Source organism: Hippoglossus stenolepis, chromosome 7 (genome assembly GCF_022539355.2).
Source record: "Hippoglossus stenolepis isolate QCI-W04-F060 chromosome 7, HSTE1.2, whole genome shotgun sequence".
In the NCBI taxonomy this organism is placed as follows: Eukaryota; Metazoa; Chordata; class Actinopteri; order Pleuronectiformes; family Pleuronectidae; genus Hippoglossus; species Hippoglossus stenolepis.
The window spans coordinates 16,157,815-16,177,284 of record NC_061489.1 but is presented as its reverse complement, the minus strand read 5'-3'; the positions used below and the strand labels follow the sequence as shown (position 1 = coordinate 16,177,284).

Here is a 19,470-nt window from a genome sequence, read left to right as displayed (position 1 = left end):
TCCCAGGAATTCCTGGACAAATTGCATGTTGTACAATGGCTATTAGGATGTAGTGTGGTGGACATTGTGTCCATGATGTAATTGACAATACCTCTATCATACCACAGTTTCAATCTTGTCATCTTGGACTGTGGAAACACACTAATATCTTCGTTTATGTGCCGGGTTAGAAATGGGTCATATTGTGCTCTGTCCACGAGGTGTCAGTATCATATCAGCATACATTATTGCGTTATGGAGTTGGCCCTGCCCCTTCCAGCGAGGTTTTGTTCTGATCGACAGACAGAACGCTGTAAACCTTCCGCACAAACGACTGATGTCGTTACGCACAGAGTGAGGCTGAAAATATGGGAGACGGTTCCTCAGCGTACTTTATGTCTTAGACAAGTTCCTCCTTCAGAAGTACCTTTGAGTGGATGTAACAATAACAACAGTAATCTGAGCTGAGGCGATGGGACAAAGACGAGGAACATACGCCTGGTGGGTGGCCTTCCGTTTTTCTGTGATGCTGAGCTGCGTGATGCGGGTTTCGGCTCAGATCAAATATTCTGTTCCAGAGGAAGTGAAGGTGGGATCTATTGTTGGATATGTCGCAAAGGATCTAGGACTCGACATCACGTCATTGGATGAAAGACGCTTTCGTATCGTCTCCGGAACAGAAGATTCTCAGTTTGAAGTACATCAGAACAATGGCGTGTTGTATGTGCGTAAAAGCATCGACCGAGAGGAGCTCTGTAAAAGCGCTTCGCCGTGTGTAGTAAACCTGAAAATGGTCGCTGAGAATCCTATGGAAATACATTATGTGGCAGTGGAAATCGTTGATGTAAATGATCATTCACCTAGTTTTCTGGAGGAAGACAAAATATTAGAAATTTCTGAGTCTACTCTTCCCGGTAAACGCTTCCAGTTACCAACTGCTCGTGATCCCGATGTTGGCACGAATACAGTACGTGTTTATAAATTGAACCATAACGAATATTTTAGCATACAAATAAGAGAGAGAGGAGAGGACAAGATACCGTTCTTAGTTTTACAAAAGTCTCTAGATCGAGAAAAACATAATGAGCACAAACTGATACTGACAGCGGTTGATGGTGGAAATCCTCCGAGATCAGGGACTCTTAATGTCACAGTCATAGTCCTAGATTCAAATGATAATCATCCTATATTTAGCCAAGAGGTGTATTCAGTAACACTACCTGAAAATGTCAAAGCTGAAACAAGTGTAATTACAGTAACCGCAACTGATCTGGATGAAGGTGCAAATGGAGATATAGAATATTTTTTTGGCGGCGAACTTGACCCGAAAATATATGACATGTTTGTCTTAGATAAAGACACTGGTGAAATCAGAGTAAAAGGTGAAATTGACTTTGAGAAGATTGAGGTTTTTAAGTTAGACGTCCATGCCACTGACAAAGGACAACCTCCAATGAGCACTGATTGCAGAGTGATAATCAAAGTTCTGGACGAAAATGACAACAAACCTGAGATAGAGGTGACGTCGCTGTCACAGATGGTGTCTGAAGACTCGAAACCCGGGACGGTGGTTTCTCTCATTAGCATTACTGACAGAGACGCTGGTTTAAACGGGAAAGTCATATGTAGTCTTTCAGATAATGTGCCATTCGAGTTAAAACCGTCATTTCAAGATAACATGTACTCGTTAGTTTTGAAAAATCGTTTGGATCGAGAATTAGTGTCACATTATGACATTGAACTCACAGCGACAGACTGTGGGCAGCCTCCCCTGTCTACATTCAAAACTCTGAGTATTGACGTATCAGACGTGAATGATAACAACCCTCAGTTTCTGCAGAGTCCAATCGAACTTTACCTGGTGGAAAATAACGTGCCAGGAAATATTATATTTTCCGTGACAGCTTCGGATAAAGACTTGAATGAAAACGCGGCTTTAACTTATAATATTGTGAGAGGGGAAGGTAGTCAAGTTAAAAACGCTGCATTTTTAAGTATTAACTCAGATAATGGACAAATATCAGCGCTGAAAAGTTTCGACTTTGAAACTGTGAAAACCTTTAAGTTCCACGTTGTAGCGTCAGATTCTGGAACTCCGTCACTGAGCAGCAACGTCACAGTGAACGTGTTCATTCTGGATCAGAACGACAACGCTCCAGTCATCCTGTATCCAGTCAGCTCCAACGGTTCTGCTGAAGGTGTGGAGGAGATTCCCCGCAATGTGAACGCAGGACACTTGGTGACTAAAGTCAGAGCCTATGACGCTGATATAGGATATAACGGCTGGTTACTGTTTTCACTGCAGCAAGTTACTGACCACAGTCTCTTTGCTTTGGACCGCTATACAGGACAGATCAGAACACTTCGCTCATTCACAGAGACAGACGAGGCTGAGCACAAGCTGCTCATACTGGTCAAAGACAATGGGAACGTGTCACTCTCAGCAACCGCTACTGTCATTGTCAAAGTTGTGGAGCCCAAAGAAGCTTTTGCAGCTTCTGATGTGAAAAGTTCAACAAAAGCAGATGAGGACAGTAACGTGACTTTTTACCTGATGATAACTGTGGGCTCAGTTTCAGCTCTTTTTCTCGTCAGTATCATCGTGCTGATTTCAATGCAGTGCTCAAAGTCCACAGACTTCACTTCTAAATATCTACCAGAGCCTAATTATGATGGGACACTGTGTCACAGCATCCAGTACAGATCTGGAGACAAACGCTACATGTTAGTTGGACCCAGGATGAGTATAGGATCTACTATAGTCCCAGGAAGCCATGCCAATACACTAATGCTACCTGACAGGAGAGGGATATCTGGAGAGGTAAGAGCTTGAAATAATATTATATTTTGCACACACTGAGTGCTGTGGTACCGCTTTGTGTTGAATGGCATGTTTTTCTCATATCACTCCAAAGGCATACAATCCACAGAACACTACAAAACAGTTTAAAACAATCTCAAACCTTTTGTTAAGTTAAATGCTTTTATTTGAAACATTTATTCTGACTTCATTTAGAAAAACAATAATCAGAGAAATAGTTCGCTTTCAAGAGCAAGATATGTCATTTTACAAATCTATGTATCAAATGAATTAACTTTAATGCATTTTGTGAAGTTACATCTACTTTTTCCACACTACCTTCACCAATTGTTGGTTATTTTCAAGCCCCAATAAATACCAATCATCTATGGAATAGTTAATCTCCTTTCATCTGATTGTAGTCCACGTTAAACTCTGGTTGTTATATTGTGTGAATATTCCTTTAAATCCTGAAATACAAATACGTTTTTGGTGAATCCTTAGTTTGTGTGATTAATGTGGATGAGTTAAGAGTTCTCTCATTATGGTAGAACGCCTGAATTTGGCCTCTGTCTATGGTGCTGAAAAGTATTGGCTTTTTGTTGTTACGTGGAACATGGCGCACGAACAAATAAGCATTATAGCAGACATTTTGCAAGTCCACTAACTGCACGTAATTTTAACATCTACAACAAATAAGCTCTTCCTATGGTTCATCTGAAGACATTCTGCTCATATTGTATGAACATGAAAACCTTCAATAAAATTATGAATTTAAAATCTTGATTTTATGCAAGAGCCTCACTGGAATGAGTTTGTTTGTCCCATCATATTGGAGAACGTATATCCTACTTATCTAATGACCTCTGGGTGTCAGTATTAGCCTTTATAGTGAAATCTGACGGTACCGTGTCCCTCCCCTCACAAAGCTTTTGTTTGCTCACTGCAAGAGGCAGAGGGCACAGTTGAATCAAGCTCGTCAACCGATGGGTTCTTGCTGAATTTTTCACTATGCGACACACTGGTGGTTGGATATCGTAAACCATTTTTGCAGCAACGGGATTTTGTGTTTATATTTTGCTGGAAAACGATGGAGGCTAGAGCACAGACTCGAACGAGGACCTCCACCGGCTTCTCCTTTTATTTGGCTCTACTGTTTTTTATCGGAAAACGAGCTCTGGCAGAAATAAGGTACTCGATTCCAGAGGAGGTAAAAGACGGAACTGTGGTTGGATATGCTGCAAAGGATCTTGGCCTTGACATTAATTCTCTGTTGGAAAGACGGTTCCGTGTCGTTTCTGAATCTAAGGAAACGTTTTTTGATGTAAACCAGGACAATGGGGCTCTGTATGTTCATAAGAAAATCGACAGAGAGGAGCTCTGTCAGGGCAGTGGTGCTTGTTTAATAGAGCTAAAGATCCTCGTTGAAAACCCTTTGGAAATTCACTACGTGGTTGTAGAAATTACTGATGTGAATGATCACGCTCCCAGTTTTCCTGAAAAACACCAGATATTTGAAATAGGTGAACAAACGCTGCCAGGGAAGCGGTTTCAGTTGCACACTGCCCGTGACCCGGATGCTGGAATTAACTCGGTTCGCACATACACTTTATCATCAAATGATCACTTCACGATAGATATTCGTCAAAGCGATGAAGATAAAATACCATTTTTAGTGCTGAAAAAGTCACTGGACAGAGAACAAACGAGCAAACAGTTGCTTTTTGTTACAGCGAGTGACGGAGGTAAACCTCCGAGATCAGGTACACTTAACGTTTCCATTATTGTTCTTGATAGTAACGACAATCGCCCTGTATTTAGTCAGGAGATTTACCAAATTGAAATACAAGAAAATGTTCCAGTCGGTACGTCAGTATTAAAAATAAATGCGACGGATCCTGATGAAGGCACCAACGGAGAAATTGAATACAACCTTGGAAAAACTCTGAAGAAAAAAGTCTATGATATCTTTGAATTGGACAAATTAACTGGAGAGATCCGAGTAAAGGGAGAAGTGGACTATGAAGAAAACGACGTTTATAAACTTGATATTGAGGCGTCCGATAAAGGAACACCTCCACTGACAGGTGAGTGTAGAGTCATTATTAAGATAAAAGACGTCAACGATAATCCCCCTGAAATAGAAGTGACGTCACTATCAGACACAGTGGCTGAGGATTCAAAACCTGGAACAGTTATTTCACTTATTAGTGTGCGAGACAAAGACTCAAATGTAAATGGAAAAATAGTTTCAAGCATAACCTCTGACGTTCCGTTTCAGTTACAGCCGTCGTACAAACAGAACACGTATTCGGTTATTACTAAGGGATTTTTGGATCGAGAGCAGGTGTCACATTATGAAATAACAATAAAAGCTACCGACGGTGGTGACCCTCCCTTGTCCACCTTTAAAACTCTCAGCATTCAGGTGACAGACGTTAATGACAACAGTCCTCAATTCTCCCAAAACCCATTACAGTTTTATCTGTCAGAAAATAATGTTGCTGGAAAGTCGATTTTCTCTGTGAGCGCAACGGACAGTGATTTAAATGACAATGCAGCTATTTCGTATCATATTGTCAGACAGGGGAGTAAAAACGATATAATGTCTTTCCTGAATGTAAATCCTGATAATGGACATATCACCGCACTAAAAAGTTTCGACTTTGAAACAGTGAAAACTTTCCAGTTCCACGTTGTTGCGTCAGATTCTGGAACTCCGTCACTGAGCAGCAACGTCACAGTGAACGTGTTCATTCTGGATCAGAACGACAACGCTCCAGTCATCCTGTATCCAGTCAGCTCGAACGGTTCTGCTGAAGGTGTGGAGGAGATTCCCCGCAATGTGAACGCAGGACACTTGGTGACTAAAGTCAGAGCCTATGACGCTGATATAGGATATAACGGCTGGTTACTGTTTTCACTGCAGGAAGTTACTGACCACAGTCTCTTTGGTTTGGACCGCTATACAGGACAGATCAGAACACTTCGCTCATTCACAGAGACAGACGAGGCTGAGCACAAACTGCTCATACTGGTCAAAGACAATGGGAACGTGTCACTCTCAGCAACAGCTACTGTCATCGTCAAAGTTGTGGAGCCCAAAGAAGCTTTTGCAGCTTCTGATGTGAAAAGTTCAACAAAAGCAGATGAGGACAATAATGTGACTTTTTACCTGATGATAACTGTGGGCTCAGTTTCAGCTCTTTTTCTCGTCAGTATCATCGTGCTGATTTCAATGCAGTGCTCAAAGTCCACAGACTTCACTTCTAAATATCTACCAGAGCCTAATTATGATGGGACACTGTGTCACAGCATCCAGTACAGATCTGGAGACAAACGCTACATGTTAGTTGGACCCAGGATGAGTATAGGATCTACTATAGTCCCAGGAAGCCATGCCAATACACTAATGCTGCCTGACAGGAGGTCTGCAACTGGAGAGGTAAGACCATGTATCTCAATTTAAGATTATTTTTCATGCATTCACAAACTAACAAAGATAGTATCCTCCTGAGCCATAGGATCACCTTGAGAAACTTAAAATAATCAATGGTTACAGTAAAAGTTAAAAAAAATGTCAATGGCCATTTGCCTCTCTTAAAATAAGCATGTGTTTCAGCTTCTAAGAGATTATAGTGCTGTGATAAGTGTACTTGTGCTGATACTCTTCACACAGTGAACTTTTTCATGTTGGCATTTGAGTTGCAGTTGGAAAATGTGTTTTCTCAGCAATATTTATAGGCTACTCTTCAGGGGGATTCATGTAAAGTTAAAGGCATTTTTCGCAGCGCTGTCCATGGTTCTTGGTCACCTTTTAAACTTGAATGTTATTTTCTTTTAAAAGCTGTATGTATTTAGTTTATGGATTCTTATGGATGGAAATGATTTAATTTGTGGTCTGTGTTTTAGCCCATTTACTACAAATCACTGCGACTTAACTACTCTTCTGTCATTTAGGAATCTGGTTGTATTTCCAGGATTCCAGTGGTTCAATTAAACTAAGCTCACTCTCTTTGGTTTGATCTACTACAGATGTTCTCACCTTCAGTCTCTTTAAATGGCATTTACGGGTCATTTAGTCCATACATTCCTGCACACTAGCGTGTGGTCTTAGTTCATTTGGTCACGCTGTGGTGACGTGTACATCTGGTTTTATTATATCGGCTGGAAGAGAGAGCAAACGTTGTGTCAATGTATCGACAATTGAAATGGTTTGTTCAGTTTTGCGACATTACAGCAACAAACGCCGTTGTGTACCCGATAGGGATCAATGTTTATCTTAAGTATATTTGGATGTGTGAGACAAAATTTTATGCTTTCTGGTCGGTGGAATCGGTTTTTTCTCCCCTTTATGGTGAATGTGAGCGTGGAATTTCCCACTGGGTGTCAGTGTTACAGTACGGAATTGCAGAGGCTTCAGGACAAATAGACTCTGCCCCTTTCAAAGACAGTTTTTTGTCAGCTCGGTCACAAAGGATGCCACCTATTCGGATATTTTCCTTCCATCGCGCACAGGCTTTTCTGAAACGTAGTCTCAGGACGGCTGGGGTGTTTTAAGACGACGATATTTGAGGATGCTATTCTAAATGATTTACGCCAAAGGAGAGGAAGGATAAAGAGGCAGAATGATTTCTTGGTCGCGTCCCCTGCTTTTCTCTCTGCTGTTTTGCTTTGGCGAGCTGATCTTCGCCCAGATAAAATACACGACACCGGAGGAGGTCAAAGTGGGAGCTGTTGTTGGAAACGTGGCCAAAGATTTGGGCCTTGACGTCAGCACCTTGATTAACAGACGATTCCGTATCGTGTCCGGAGCTCAGGACGCGCTGTTTGAGGTAAACCCGAACAATGGGGTTTTATATGTTCACAAGAATCTCGACCGAGAACAGCTGTGCGATAGAAACGGAGCCTGTTCAATAGATGTGAAAATCGTTATTGAGAATCCGCTGGAAATTCATTATGTCACGGTGGAAATAACGGATGCAAACGACCACGCACCGACTTTTACGGAGAAAGAAAAGGTAATTGAAATAGCAGAGACGACGCTACCAGGGGCCCGGTTTCAGTTACCGGGCGCACGTGATCCTGATGTGGGAATAAATGCTGTGCAGCGTTATAAACTCAGTCAAAACGATGATTTTCATTTGGAAATTCGAGATAGGGGAGACAATAAAATCCCTTTCTTGGTGTTACAGAGAAACTTGGACAGAGAGAAGAAAACAAACCACAGCTTGGTTTTAACCGCTATAGATGGAGGGACACCAGCAAAATCTGCTAATCTTAATCTCACCATAAAGGTTCTCGACATAAATGATAACAGGCCAATTTTTTCGAAAGAGGTTTACTCTGTGATGTTACAGGAAAATGTTGCTTCAGGTACAGTTGTAATAAAAGTCCATGCGACTGATCTAGATGAAGGAAGTAATGGGGATGTCGAGTATGCCTTCGGTGGTGATATTAATTCTAAAGTGTTGGAGCTTTTTAGCCTCGATAGAAACACAGGTGAAATTCGAGTTAATGGACAAATTGACTACGAAACCGCTAATGTTTTCAAGTTAGACGTCCAAGCTTCTGACAAAGGTACGCCGCCGATGACAACAGACTGTAGAGTCCAAATAAAGATTCAAGACGTGAACGACAATAAACCAGAGATTGAGGTGACGTCAATATCCAACATGGTCCCAGAAGATTCAAAACATGGGACCGTGATTTCCCTCATCAGTGTCACAGACCTTGATTCTGGCCTTAATGGAAAAGTAATATGCAGTCTGACGGGGAATGTGCCATTCGAATTAAAACCATCATTTAAAGAAAACATGTATTCATTAGTGACAAAAGGAAATCTTGACAGAGAAACTGTGTCACATTATGACATAACAATAACGGCTACAGACTGTGGAGAGCCTCCGCTTTCTGCGTTGAAAACGTTGAGTATTGAAGTGTCAGATGTCAATGATAACGCCCCAGACTTCCCACACAGCCCCCTGGCGTTATATCTGATGGAAAACAATACACCTGGCGCATCGATTTTTTCCGTGAGTGCATTTGATAAAGATTTAAACGACAATGCGGCAGTGTCCTATCGAATTGGAAGGGGAGGTGCCCATAATAATATGGCCTCTTTTCTGAATATTAATTCCGATAATGGACAAATTTCAGCCCTGAAAAGTTTTGACTTTGAAACTGTAAAAACATTCCAGTTCCACGTTGTTGCGTCAGATTCTGGAACTCCGTCACTGAGCAGCAACGTCACAGTGAACGTGTTCATTCTGGATCAGAACGACAACGCTCCAGTCATCCTGTATCCAGTCAGCTCCAACGGTTCTGCTGAAGGTGTGGAGGAGATTCCCCGCAATGTGAACGCAGGACACTTGGTGACTAAAGTCAGAGCCTATGACGCTGATATAGGATATAACGGCTGGTTACTGTTTTCACTGCAGGAAGTTACTGACCACAGTCTCTTTGGTTTGGACCGCTATACAGGACAGATCAGAACACTTCGCTCATTCACAGAGACAGACGAGGCTGAGCACAAACTGCTCATACTGGTCAAAGACAATGGGAACGTGTCACTCTCAGCAACAGCTACTGTCATCGTCAAAGTTGTGGAGCCCAAAGAAGCTTTTGCAGCTTCTGATGTGAAAAGTTCAACAAAAGCAGATGAGGACAATAATGTGACTTTTTACCTGATGATAACTGTGGGCTCAGTTTCAGCTCTTTTTCTCGTCAGTATCATCGTGCTGATTTCAATGCAGTGCTCAAAGTCCACAGACTTCACTTCTAAATATCTACCAGAGCCTAATTATGATGGGACATTGTGTCACAGCATCCAGTACAGATCTGGAGACAAACGCTACATGTTAGTTGGACCCAGGATGAGTATAGGATCTACTATAGTCCCAGGAAGCCATGCCAATACACTAATGCTGCCTGACAGGAGAGGGATATCTGGAGAGGTAAGACAAACATAAATCATGTTTTCAAGTGTATAGTATTGCATTTGCATCGTGGTCAAAGCTTTCTTCGTATCATTTGTTCAAATTACAAATTGTTTTCTCATGTACATATTCTAATAAGTTGTTTGATTTTCTTCTATCTCTTATCCTCTCACTGCCAATGGTTATGAAGTACAGATATTCAATTAATTAAAAAGTTTAAATAGCAAAACACTGGATGTGGGTAGACAGCTCTGTCTATAACAAACAAATGCACTGTCATCTTAATGCACACTCATAGTCATAAGGAATGTAATATACACAAAATGCTCATTTTCTGTAAAGTGGTCAGTCTGTATGGGCAGAATCTGATCGTGACCGCTGTCCGTGGTGCTGAAAAGAATGAACTGTTCAGCAAAACAGTAAATTGTCTTTACTTGTGAATATGTGGGTAGAATGTTTTCAGTTGGGTTTCACTGCATTCTAACTTCTAACCTATGTCTGATGTGAAAGTTGGTCGATGGAGCATTATGTGTGGAATGTTGAAGCAGCATGACTGAGTGTTGTTATTTTAGTTGTTGCAAATCGGTGAGGATTCTCTGTCATCCGTTCATGGTGTCTTTTAGTTGTTATTTACATTTGTCATAACAAGGACAGACATACACAAATTCATGATTGCTGTCCATGGTACTGAAAAGCTGAAAATGGTCAAACCAGTAAAGCAATGGAAAGTATTATTTTAATGATCAATCAAATTATTATGAGCAGAGAATATAATAATTCTGGGTTTTTATTAGTTTCCCAAGACCTGAGTTTTGCTCTCATGTCAATAAGAACATTTGATAAGCTGATAAAGAGAACAGTTCTCAGTAACAACCTCTAGGTGTCACTATTAAATCATGAAACCATAAACGTCTTCATCCCACCCCTTACAAACCTTTTGTTTGCCATTTAAGCAGTGCAAGGGAAGCATTTGATTCAAGCCCACCAACCGATGAAATCACGTCTGCGTTCTGCAAATATGCGACACTCACGGGATTAATATAAATAATTGTTCGTCGCATTAAGAGGCTCGTGCGTGTATGTATTTTGTGATACAACGATGGGAACGGATACAAATACTCCAACGAGGAACAGCTCCACGGTTGCTTTTTATGTGGTGATGCTGCTGCTGTTTTTCGGAGAACAGGCTTTTGCTCAAATCAGATACTCTGTTCCCGAAGAGGTTAAAGACGGAACTGTCGTTGGAAACGTTGCGAAGGATCTTGGCCTGGACATCGCTTCTTTGATTGATAGACGGTTCCGCGTTGTGTCTGGAAGTGAAGACGCTATTTTTGAAGTAAACCAAAATAATGGGGCACTGTACGTCAATAATCACATTGACCGAGAGGAGCTTTGTCAGGGCAGTGGCGCCTGCCTCATGGAGCTGAAAATCCTCGTTGAAAACCCTTTGGAAATACACTACGCTGTTGTGGAAATTACTGATGTGAATGATCATTCTCCCACTTTTCCCGAAAAGAATCAGACATTTGAAATAGCGGAACAGACGCTGCCAGGAAGGAGATTTCAGCTGCACACTGCTCGTGACCCTGATGCCGGAATTAACTCAATTCGTACGTACACTTTAACGGCAAATGAACATTTTGAAATAAATATTCGTCAAAACGATGCAGCTAAGATACCATTTTTAGTGCTTAAGAAATCGTTGGACAGAGAACAAAAGAACACACACACTCTGCTGGTGACTGCAGTTGACGGAGGTAAACCTCCGAGATCAGGCACGTTAAATGTTTCCATTATTGTTCTCGACAGTAATGACAATCGCCCTGTATTCAGTCAGGAACTGTACGAAATTTCAATTCAAGAAAACGTTCCTCCTGGTACGTCAGTGTTTAGAATGAGTGCAACGGATCCCGATGAAGACAATAATGGGGAAATTGAGTACACGCTTGGAAAAACCTTGTTGCGGAAGGTCTATGATATTTTTGAATTGAACAAATTAACTGGAGAAATAAAAATAAAAGGAGTAGTAGACTATGAAGAAAGCGATGAATATGAACTGGTTGTAGAGGCGTCCGATAAAGGAACACCTCCTCTGACAGGTGAGTGTAGAGTCATTATTAAGATTAAAGACGTCAACGATAATCCCCCGGAAATAGAAGTAACGTCACTGTCAGATACAGCGTCAGAAGACTCAAAACCTGGAACGGTTATTTCACTTATTAGTGTGCGGGACAAAGACTCAGGGGTTAACAGTAAAATAATTTCACAAATAACAAATGACGTTCCGTTTGAATTAAAGGCCTCGTATAAGGAGAACACATATTCAGTTGTCACAAATGATTATTTAGATCGAGAGCAGGTGTCACATTATGAGATAACAATAAAAGCCACTGACTGTGGTGAACCTCCCTTATCTACTTTTAAAACTCTCAACATTCGGATTTCAGATGTAAATGACAACAGTCCACATTTTGAAAACAGCAGGTTAGAGTTTTATCTGTCAGAAAATAATGTTGCTGGAAACTCGATATTCTCGGTGAGGGCAACGGACAATGATTTGATGTATAATGCAGCTATTTCTTACCATATTGTCAGGGAAGGGAATAAAAACGACATAATGGCTTTCCTCAACATAAATTCTGATAACGGTCACATTACATCCTTAAAAAGTTTCGACTTTGAAACGGTGAAAACTTTCCAGTTCCACGTTGTTGCGTCAGATTCTGGAACTCCGTCACTGAGCAGCAACGTCACAGTGAACGTGTTCATTCTGGATCAGAACGACAACGCTCCAGTCATCCTGTATCCAGTCAGCTCCAACGGTTCTGCTGAAGGTGTGGAGGAGATTCCCCGCAATGTGAACGCAGGACACTTGGTGACTAAAGTCAGAGCCTATGACGCTGATATAGGATATAACGGCTGGTTACTGTTTTCACTGCAGGAAGTTACTGACCACAGTCTCTTTGGTTTGGACCGCTATACAGGACAGATCAGAACACTTCGCTCATTCACAGAGACAGACGAGGCTGAGCACAAACTGCTCATACTGGTCAAAGACAATGGGAACGTGTCACTCTCAGCAACCGCTACTGTCATTGTCAAAGTTGTGGAGCCCAAAGAAGCTTTTGCAGCTTCTGATGTGAAAAGTTCAACAAAAGCAGATGAGGACAACAATGTGACTTTTTACCTGATGATAACTGTGGGCTCAGTTTCAGCTCTTTTTCTCGTCAGTATCATCGTGCTGATTTCAATGCAGTGCTCAAAGTCCACAGACTTCACTTCTAAATATATACAAGAGCCTAATTATGATGGGACACTGTGTCACAGCATCCAGTACAGATCTGGAGACAAACGCTACATGCTAGTTGGACCCAGGATGAGTATAGGATCTACTATAGTCCCAGGAAGCCATGCCAATACACTAATGCTGCCTGACAGGAGGTCTGCAACTGGAGAGGTAAGACGTCAAGATTTTTGCCCATTGTTTTTTTTTCATGTTTATAAACCATTTGACACAGCTGATCCAATACTTTACCACTCTTCTACATGTGCTGCTTCAAGCACAAACGCAGATTGTTTATTTGTGTTTGTTTTGAATGACATCATCTAATCCATCAGGGATTGTTTACATATCAATTTATATATCAGTGCAAGTAAGTACCATCAGCAAAGCAGAGTAATTACTGTATGGTTGTATTGATATGTGGGCAGCACGTTTTTGACAGGGGAGCTTTCCAACTTCTAACACTTGACTGAAAAGTGAAAGGGGTATTGATAGTGTCGGACTGAACAGTATGAACTGATTTGTTTTAACACTGTGATGTCAGAAAAAAGGCCAACTGAATACTCGCGGTCACTGTCCATGGTGCTGAAAGACGTGAGCACTTGAGATATTTCCCCGTTAAATAACATATTAGATAGTATTGTCTACATGCTTCTTAAGTTTGTATAGGAAGTAAGCAGTGTTTATCAGTAATCCATGTCAAGTGCAAAACATCCGCCGGTTTGATTTGTCACTGAGGTGAAGAGAGAGCGAGTACTGAACCCGGGATTTTTTTATTTTACACGTTTTTCTTTTTTTTTGAAAGATCACAGTAAAATGTAGTCAGGTTTACCTTAGAAATTACCTCTGGGTGTCACTATTACATCGGGAAACCAGGCACAACCTTGTCCCCTCCCTTTCAAGTCTTTTGTTTCCTGCTGAACAGAGTAACGACGGCATTTGCACCGGGCACACCGAGCCACAGACGCTTTTTGTTTTGAAAATATGCGGTTTTCATTTGGTTGGACATAGATAATTGTTTGTCCCGTGTGTGTGTGTATATACATACACTGTTAGTGGATTACGATGCGGACCGATAGGAAAACTCGACCGAGAGTCCGCTTCTGGTTTTCTTTTTATTCGGCTCTGTTAATGCTTTTCGGAAAACAGGCTTCTGCGCAAATACGATACTCTATCCCGGAGGAGGTTAAACACGGAACGGTTGTGGGAAATGTTGCGAAGGATCTTGGGCTGGACATCACTTCTTTGAATGACCGACGTTTCCGTGTTGTGTCTGGGACTAAAGACGCATTCTTTGAGGTAAACCAGGACAATGGAGCCCTGTACGTCCATAGTAATATCGACAGAGAAGAACTCTGTCAAGGAAGAGGTGTCTGCCTGCTGGAGCTGAAAATTCTTGTTGAAAATCCTTTGGAAATGCATCATGTAGTTGTAGAAATCACTGATGTAAATGATCACGCTCCTAATTTCCCTGAAAAACAGCAGATGTTCGAAATAGGTGAACAAACGTTGCCAGGAATGCGATTTCAGCTGCACACGGCTCGTGATCCAGATGCTGGAGTTAACTCTATTCGCACATACACTTTATCGTCAAATGATCACTTTGAAATTGATATCCGCCAAAGTGATGAAGATAAAATACCCTTTCTGGTGCTGAAGAAACCGTTAGACAGAGAACAAAAAACCAATCATTCACTGCTGGTTACAGCAGTTGATGGAGGTAAACCTAAAAAATCTGGCACATTGAATATTTCCATTGTAGTTCTTGATATTAATGACAACCGGCCCACATTTATTCAGGATACCTACCAAATTACCATACAGGAAAATGTTGCAATTGGGACATCAGTATTTCTAATGAATGCAACAGATCCAGATGAAGGCGCCAACGGGGAGATTGAATACAGCCTAGCAAAAACATTGAGGAGAAACATATATGACCTATTTGAACTTGACAAATTAACTGGGGTGATTAGAATAAAGGGGCAAATGGATTATGAAGAAAACGCCGTTTATAAACTTGATATTGAGGCTTTCGATAAAGGAACACCTCCACTGAAAGGCGAGTGTAGAGTCATTATTAAGATAAAAGACGTTAATGATAATCCCCCGGATATAGAAGTGACCTCACTGTCAGATACAGTGGCTGAGGATTCAAAGCCAGGCACAGTTATTTCACTCATTAGTTTAATAGATAAAGATTCTGGAGTTAATGGGAAAATAATTTCAAGTCTAACCTCAGAAGTACCTTTTGAATTAAAACCCTCCTATAAAGAAAACATATATTCAGTTGTCACAAAGGGATTTTTGGATCGAGAGCAGGTATCTCATTATGAAATAACAATAAAAGCCACTGATTGTGGTGACCCTCCCCTTTCTGCCTTTAAAACGCTCAACATTCAAATATCAGATGTAAATGACAACAGTCCTTATTTCTCCCAAAACCCATTACAGTTTTATCTCTCAGAAAATAATGTTGCTGGAAAGTCTATTTTCTTTGTGAGCGCAACTGACAATGATTTGAATGACAATGCAGCTGTTTCGTATCATATTGTAAGAGAAGGGGGTCAGAATGATATAATGTCTTTCCTGAATGTAAATCCTGATAATGGACACATCACCGCACTAAAAAGTTTCGACTTTGAAAGAGTGAAAACTTTCCAGTTCCACGTTGTTGCGTCAGATTCTGGAACTCCGTCACTGAGCAGCAACGTCACAGTGAACGTGTTCATTCTGGATCAGAACGACAACGCTCCAGTCATCCTGTATCCAGTCAGCTCCAACGGTTCTGCTGAAGGTGTGGAGGAGATTCCCCGCAATGTGAACGCAGGACACTTGGTGACTAAAGTCAGAGCCTATGACGCTGATATAGGATATAACGGCTGGTTACTGTTTTCACTGCAGGAAGTGACTGACCACAGTCTCTTTGGTTTGGACCGCTACACAGGACAGATCAGAACACTTCGCTCATTCACAGAGACAGACGAGGCTGAGCACAAACTGCTCATACTGGTCAAAGACAATGGGAACGTGTCACTCTCAGCAACAGCTACTGTCATTGTCAAAGTTGTGGAGCCCAAAGAAGCTTTTGCAGCTTCTGATGTGAAAAGTTCAACAAAAGCAGATGAGGACAGTAATGTGACTTTTTACCTGATGATAACTGTGGGCTCAGTTTCAGCTCTTTTTCTCATCAGTATCATCGTGCTGATTTCAATGCAGTGCTCAAAGTCCACAGACTTCACTTCTAAATATATACAAGAGCCTAATTATGATGGGACACTGTGTCACAGCATCCAGTACAGATCTGGAGACAAACGCTACATGTTAGTTGGACCCAGGATGAGTATAGGATCTACTATAGTCCCAGGAAGCCATGCCAATACACTAATGCTCCCTGACAGGAGGTCTGCAACTGGCGAGGTAAGAGATTTTTTAATGTCATTCTGCAGGCTGAAAATGCAAACAAATTATGCAATCACACAATTGCTTGTGGACAGCAACATAATCATATTTACATTGATGGCCAAGATTCAGGGCTTTCTGTGACATGAAACTGGAATTCCTATAAAAAAAGAAGAGTGATTTTTACAACAAGTTTGAGCTTTTCTATTCTTGGAAAGCATCTCTGCTGATTTTTGGTGTGATCTTGATGTAATTTTGCTGGAATTATTGAATTTCCCGGTCATAAAATATATGAAATGAACCAAAGTGATATTTGTCATCTTGCAGGCTGCGTTAGTCTGTGTGACTTGTTGTTGTTTGAGATAACGATTGAATCTCATCTTCATGCTCAGTGTTTTATGCAGTACTTGTGTCAGTAAGTTACAAGAGTTCAAATATATCTGTTTTTCTGATGGAGTCGCATGGTGGCACTAAACAACAAGAAATACGCACCACACAGTTCACTCTACGCAGGTCTGTGAGACTGCCTCTGAAGCATTGAACAGCGCACACCATTATCCTCCGTCTGCGATTTCATATTGAGATATTGTCGTCCATAGGAAACGGGTGCTTTGTTAGACGTGGATTTTCTTTGTAGATTTAATGGATATGTAAACAGTGTTGCGATCACGTAGCGTTGACTGGATTTATCCCTTGGCCTCTGACAATGGAACAAAGCGGACCGTGCTCCTACCGACCAGGAAGAAAATGGATTTCCTTCGTGTTGGCGTTGACTTTGTTTTTCAGCATGAAGGCCTCGGGACAGATGAGATATTCTATATCGGAAGAGATCAAAGAAGGAACTGCAGTCGGGAATATTGCGAAGGATTTGGGAATCGATCCAAATATTTTAAAAGCGAGGGGGTTTCGCATTGTTTCTGGCTCCACTGAACCGCTTTTCCAGGTAAACCAAAACGATGGGATTCTGTACGTAAATCGTAAAATTGACCGAGAGGAAATATGCCAGCGGACCAGTACGTGTCTGATAAACCTTAAAAGCGTGCTAGAGAACCCGCTGGAGATCCATTATGTTGCAGTGGAGGTGTTAGACGTAAATGACCACTCGCCCTCTTTCCCGGAGAACAACAAAAGGCTGGAGATTTCAGAGTCCACTTTACCGGGAACACGGTTTCAGCTGCATGCAGCACTCGACCCAGACGGCGGCATGAATTCAGTTCAACAGTATAAACTTAGTCAAAATAATCATTTTCGACTGGAAGTGAAAGATCGAGGGAAAGATGGCAAAGTGCCTATTTTACAGTTACAAAGTCCTTTAGACAGGGAAGCATCCAGCAGCCACAAACTACTGCTTACAGCCGTGGATGGGGGTAAACCCCCGAAATCAGGGTCTATGGAGATATTGATAGATGTTCTAGATGTGAATGATAATGCTCCTATTTTTACAAAGGACGTATATTCTGTAGAGATAAATGAGAATTCACCAATCGGCACAATAGTTATTCGAGTAAACGCCACTGATCTAGATGAAGGTTTAAATGGAGAAGTTAGTTATTCATTTGGTAATGTAAACAGCAAGGTGCAGGAAATGTTTGACGTCAACCCGAGCACAGGTGAAATAACTGTGAAAGGACAACTAGACTATGAAGTGGATGACAGTTATGAAATAGATATTCAAGCATCCGACAGTGGCGCTGTTCCACTTAGAACCGATAAAAGCATAACTGTAAATATTAGAGACATAAATGACAATGCACCTGCGATTGAAGTAACGTCACTATCTAATAAAATACCAGAGGATGCTAGACTAGGGACGACGGTGGCACTTCTTAGTATTACCGACCTGGATTCAGGCGTGAACGGAAAAGTTATCAGCTTTGTAAACGGTGACACGCCTTTCACATTAACACCTTCGATACAGGACAACATGTACGCTGTTGTGACAAAGTCACAGCTCGACAGGGAAAAGCAGTCGATCTATGATGTAACAGTTACTGCAAAAGATGCAGGTGAACCAGCCTTAACATCTGAAAAGACATTCAGAGTTGTTGTATCCGATGTAAACGATAACAGTCCAGAGTTTTCAACGAGCAGATATAATTTCTATGTCCCCGAGAATAATCCTCCAGGACTGTCGGTATTCTCTTTGATTGCGTCTGATCGTGATGAAGGAGATAATGCTCTTATATCTTATCATATTATCAGAGATGGAAGCAAATATAATAAAGTGACGTCGTTTCTTAACATCAACTCAGAGAACGGAGACATCATGGCGCTTAAAAGTTTCGACTTTGAAACGGTGAAAACTTTCCAGTTCCACGTTGTTGCGTCAGATTCTGGAACTCCGTCACTGAGCAGCAACGTCACAGTGAACGTGTTCATTCTGGATCAGAACGACAACGCTCCAGTCATCCTGTATCCAGTCAGCTCCAACGGTTCTGCTGAAGGTGTGGAGGAGATTCCCCGCAATGTGAACGCAGGACACTTGGTGACTAAAGTCAGAGCCTATGACGCTGATATAGGATATAACGGCTGGTTACTGTTTTCACTGCAGCAAGTTACTGACCACAGTCTCTTTGCTTTGGACCGCTATACAGGACAGATCAGAACACTTCGCTCATTCACAGAGACAGACGAGGCTGAGCACAAGCTGCTCATACTGGTCAAAGACAATGGGAACGTGTCACTCTCAGCAACAGCTACTGTCATCGTCAAAGTTGTGGAGCCCAAAGAAGCTTTTGCAGCTTCTGATGTTAAAAGTTCAACAAAAGCAGAGGAGGACAATAATATGACTTTTTACCTGATGATAACTGTGGGCTCAGTTTCAGCTCTTTTTCTCGTCAGTATCATCGTGCTGATTTCAATGCAGTGCTCAAAGTCCACAGACTTCACTTCTAAATATCTACCAGAGCCTAATTATGATGGGACACTATGTCACAGCATCCAGTACAGATCTGGAGACAAACGCTACATGTTAGTTGGACCCAGGATGAGTATAGGATCTACTATAGTCCCAGGAAGCCATGCCAATACACTAATGCTGCCTGACAGGAGAGGGACATCTGGAGAGG

The 19,470-nt window shown here is 41.6% G+C and overlaps 5 protein-coding genes across 6 annotated transcripts in view; all 5 read left to right on the top strand.

Moving 5' to 3' along the window:
- Positions 1 to 199: 199 nt before the first annotated feature.
- LOC118112046 (protocadherin alpha-8-like) lies at positions 200 to 2,861 on the top strand. The gene has a single exon (XM_035161020.2). The coding sequence runs from the start codon at positions 452 to 454 to the stop codon at positions 2,810 to 2,812; it is 2,361 nt and encodes a 786-aa protein (XP_035016911.2). The 5' UTR covers positions 200 to 451; the 3' UTR covers positions 2,813 to 2,861.
- An 887-nt stretch (positions 2,862 to 3,748) lies between these two features.
- LOC118112044 (protocadherin alpha-8-like) lies at positions 3,749 to 10,112 on the top strand. 2 transcript variants are annotated; one of them, XM_035161019.2, is made up of 2 exons: positions 3,749 to 6,208; positions 9,720 to 10,109. In XM_035161019.2, exons 1-2 carry the CDS (start codon positions 3,870 to 3,872, stop codon positions 9,748 to 9,750), a joined length of 2,370 nt encoding a protein of 789 aa, XP_035016910.2. In that variant the 5' UTR covers positions 3,749 to 3,869; the 3' UTR covers positions 9,751 to 10,109. The 2 variants fall into 2 exon arrangements, with proteins under 2 accessions (XP_035016910.2, XP_047196614.1); XM_047340658.1 differs by lacking the exon at positions 3,749 to 6,208 and having other exon boundaries at positions 7,239 to 10,112.
- A 398-nt stretch (positions 10,113 to 10,510) lies between these two features.
- LOC118112697 (protocadherin alpha-3-like) lies at positions 10,511 to 13,606 on the top strand. Its single transcript, XM_035162211.2, has 2 exons — positions 10,511 to 13,200; positions 13,552 to 13,606. Exons 1-2 carry the CDS (start codon positions 10,817 to 10,819, stop codon positions 13,604 to 13,606), a joined length of 2,439 nt encoding a protein of 812 aa, XP_035018102.2. The 5' UTR covers positions 10,511 to 10,816.
- A 61-nt stretch (positions 13,607 to 13,667) lies between these two features.
- LOC118112009 (protocadherin alpha-8-like) lies at positions 13,668 to 16,662 on the top strand. The gene has a single exon (XM_035160984.2). The coding sequence runs from the start codon at positions 14,066 to 14,068 to the stop codon at positions 16,544 to 16,546; it is 2,481 nt and encodes an 826-aa protein (XP_035016875.2). The 5' UTR covers positions 13,668 to 14,065; the 3' UTR covers positions 16,547 to 16,662.
- A 193-nt stretch (positions 16,663 to 16,855) lies between these two features.
- The window catches only part of LOC118112000 (protocadherin alpha-C2), a 169,813-nt gene continuing 167,198 nt past the window's right edge, over positions 16,856 to 19,470 (top strand). Inside the window, exon 1 of the mRNA XM_035160972.2 lies at positions 16,856 to 19,469. Within this exon, the coding sequence (XP_035016863.2) occupies positions 17,109 to 19,469 (2,361 nt within the window). The 5' untranslated portion in view covers positions 16,856 to 17,108. The remainder of the gene's footprint in view (position 19,470) is intronic.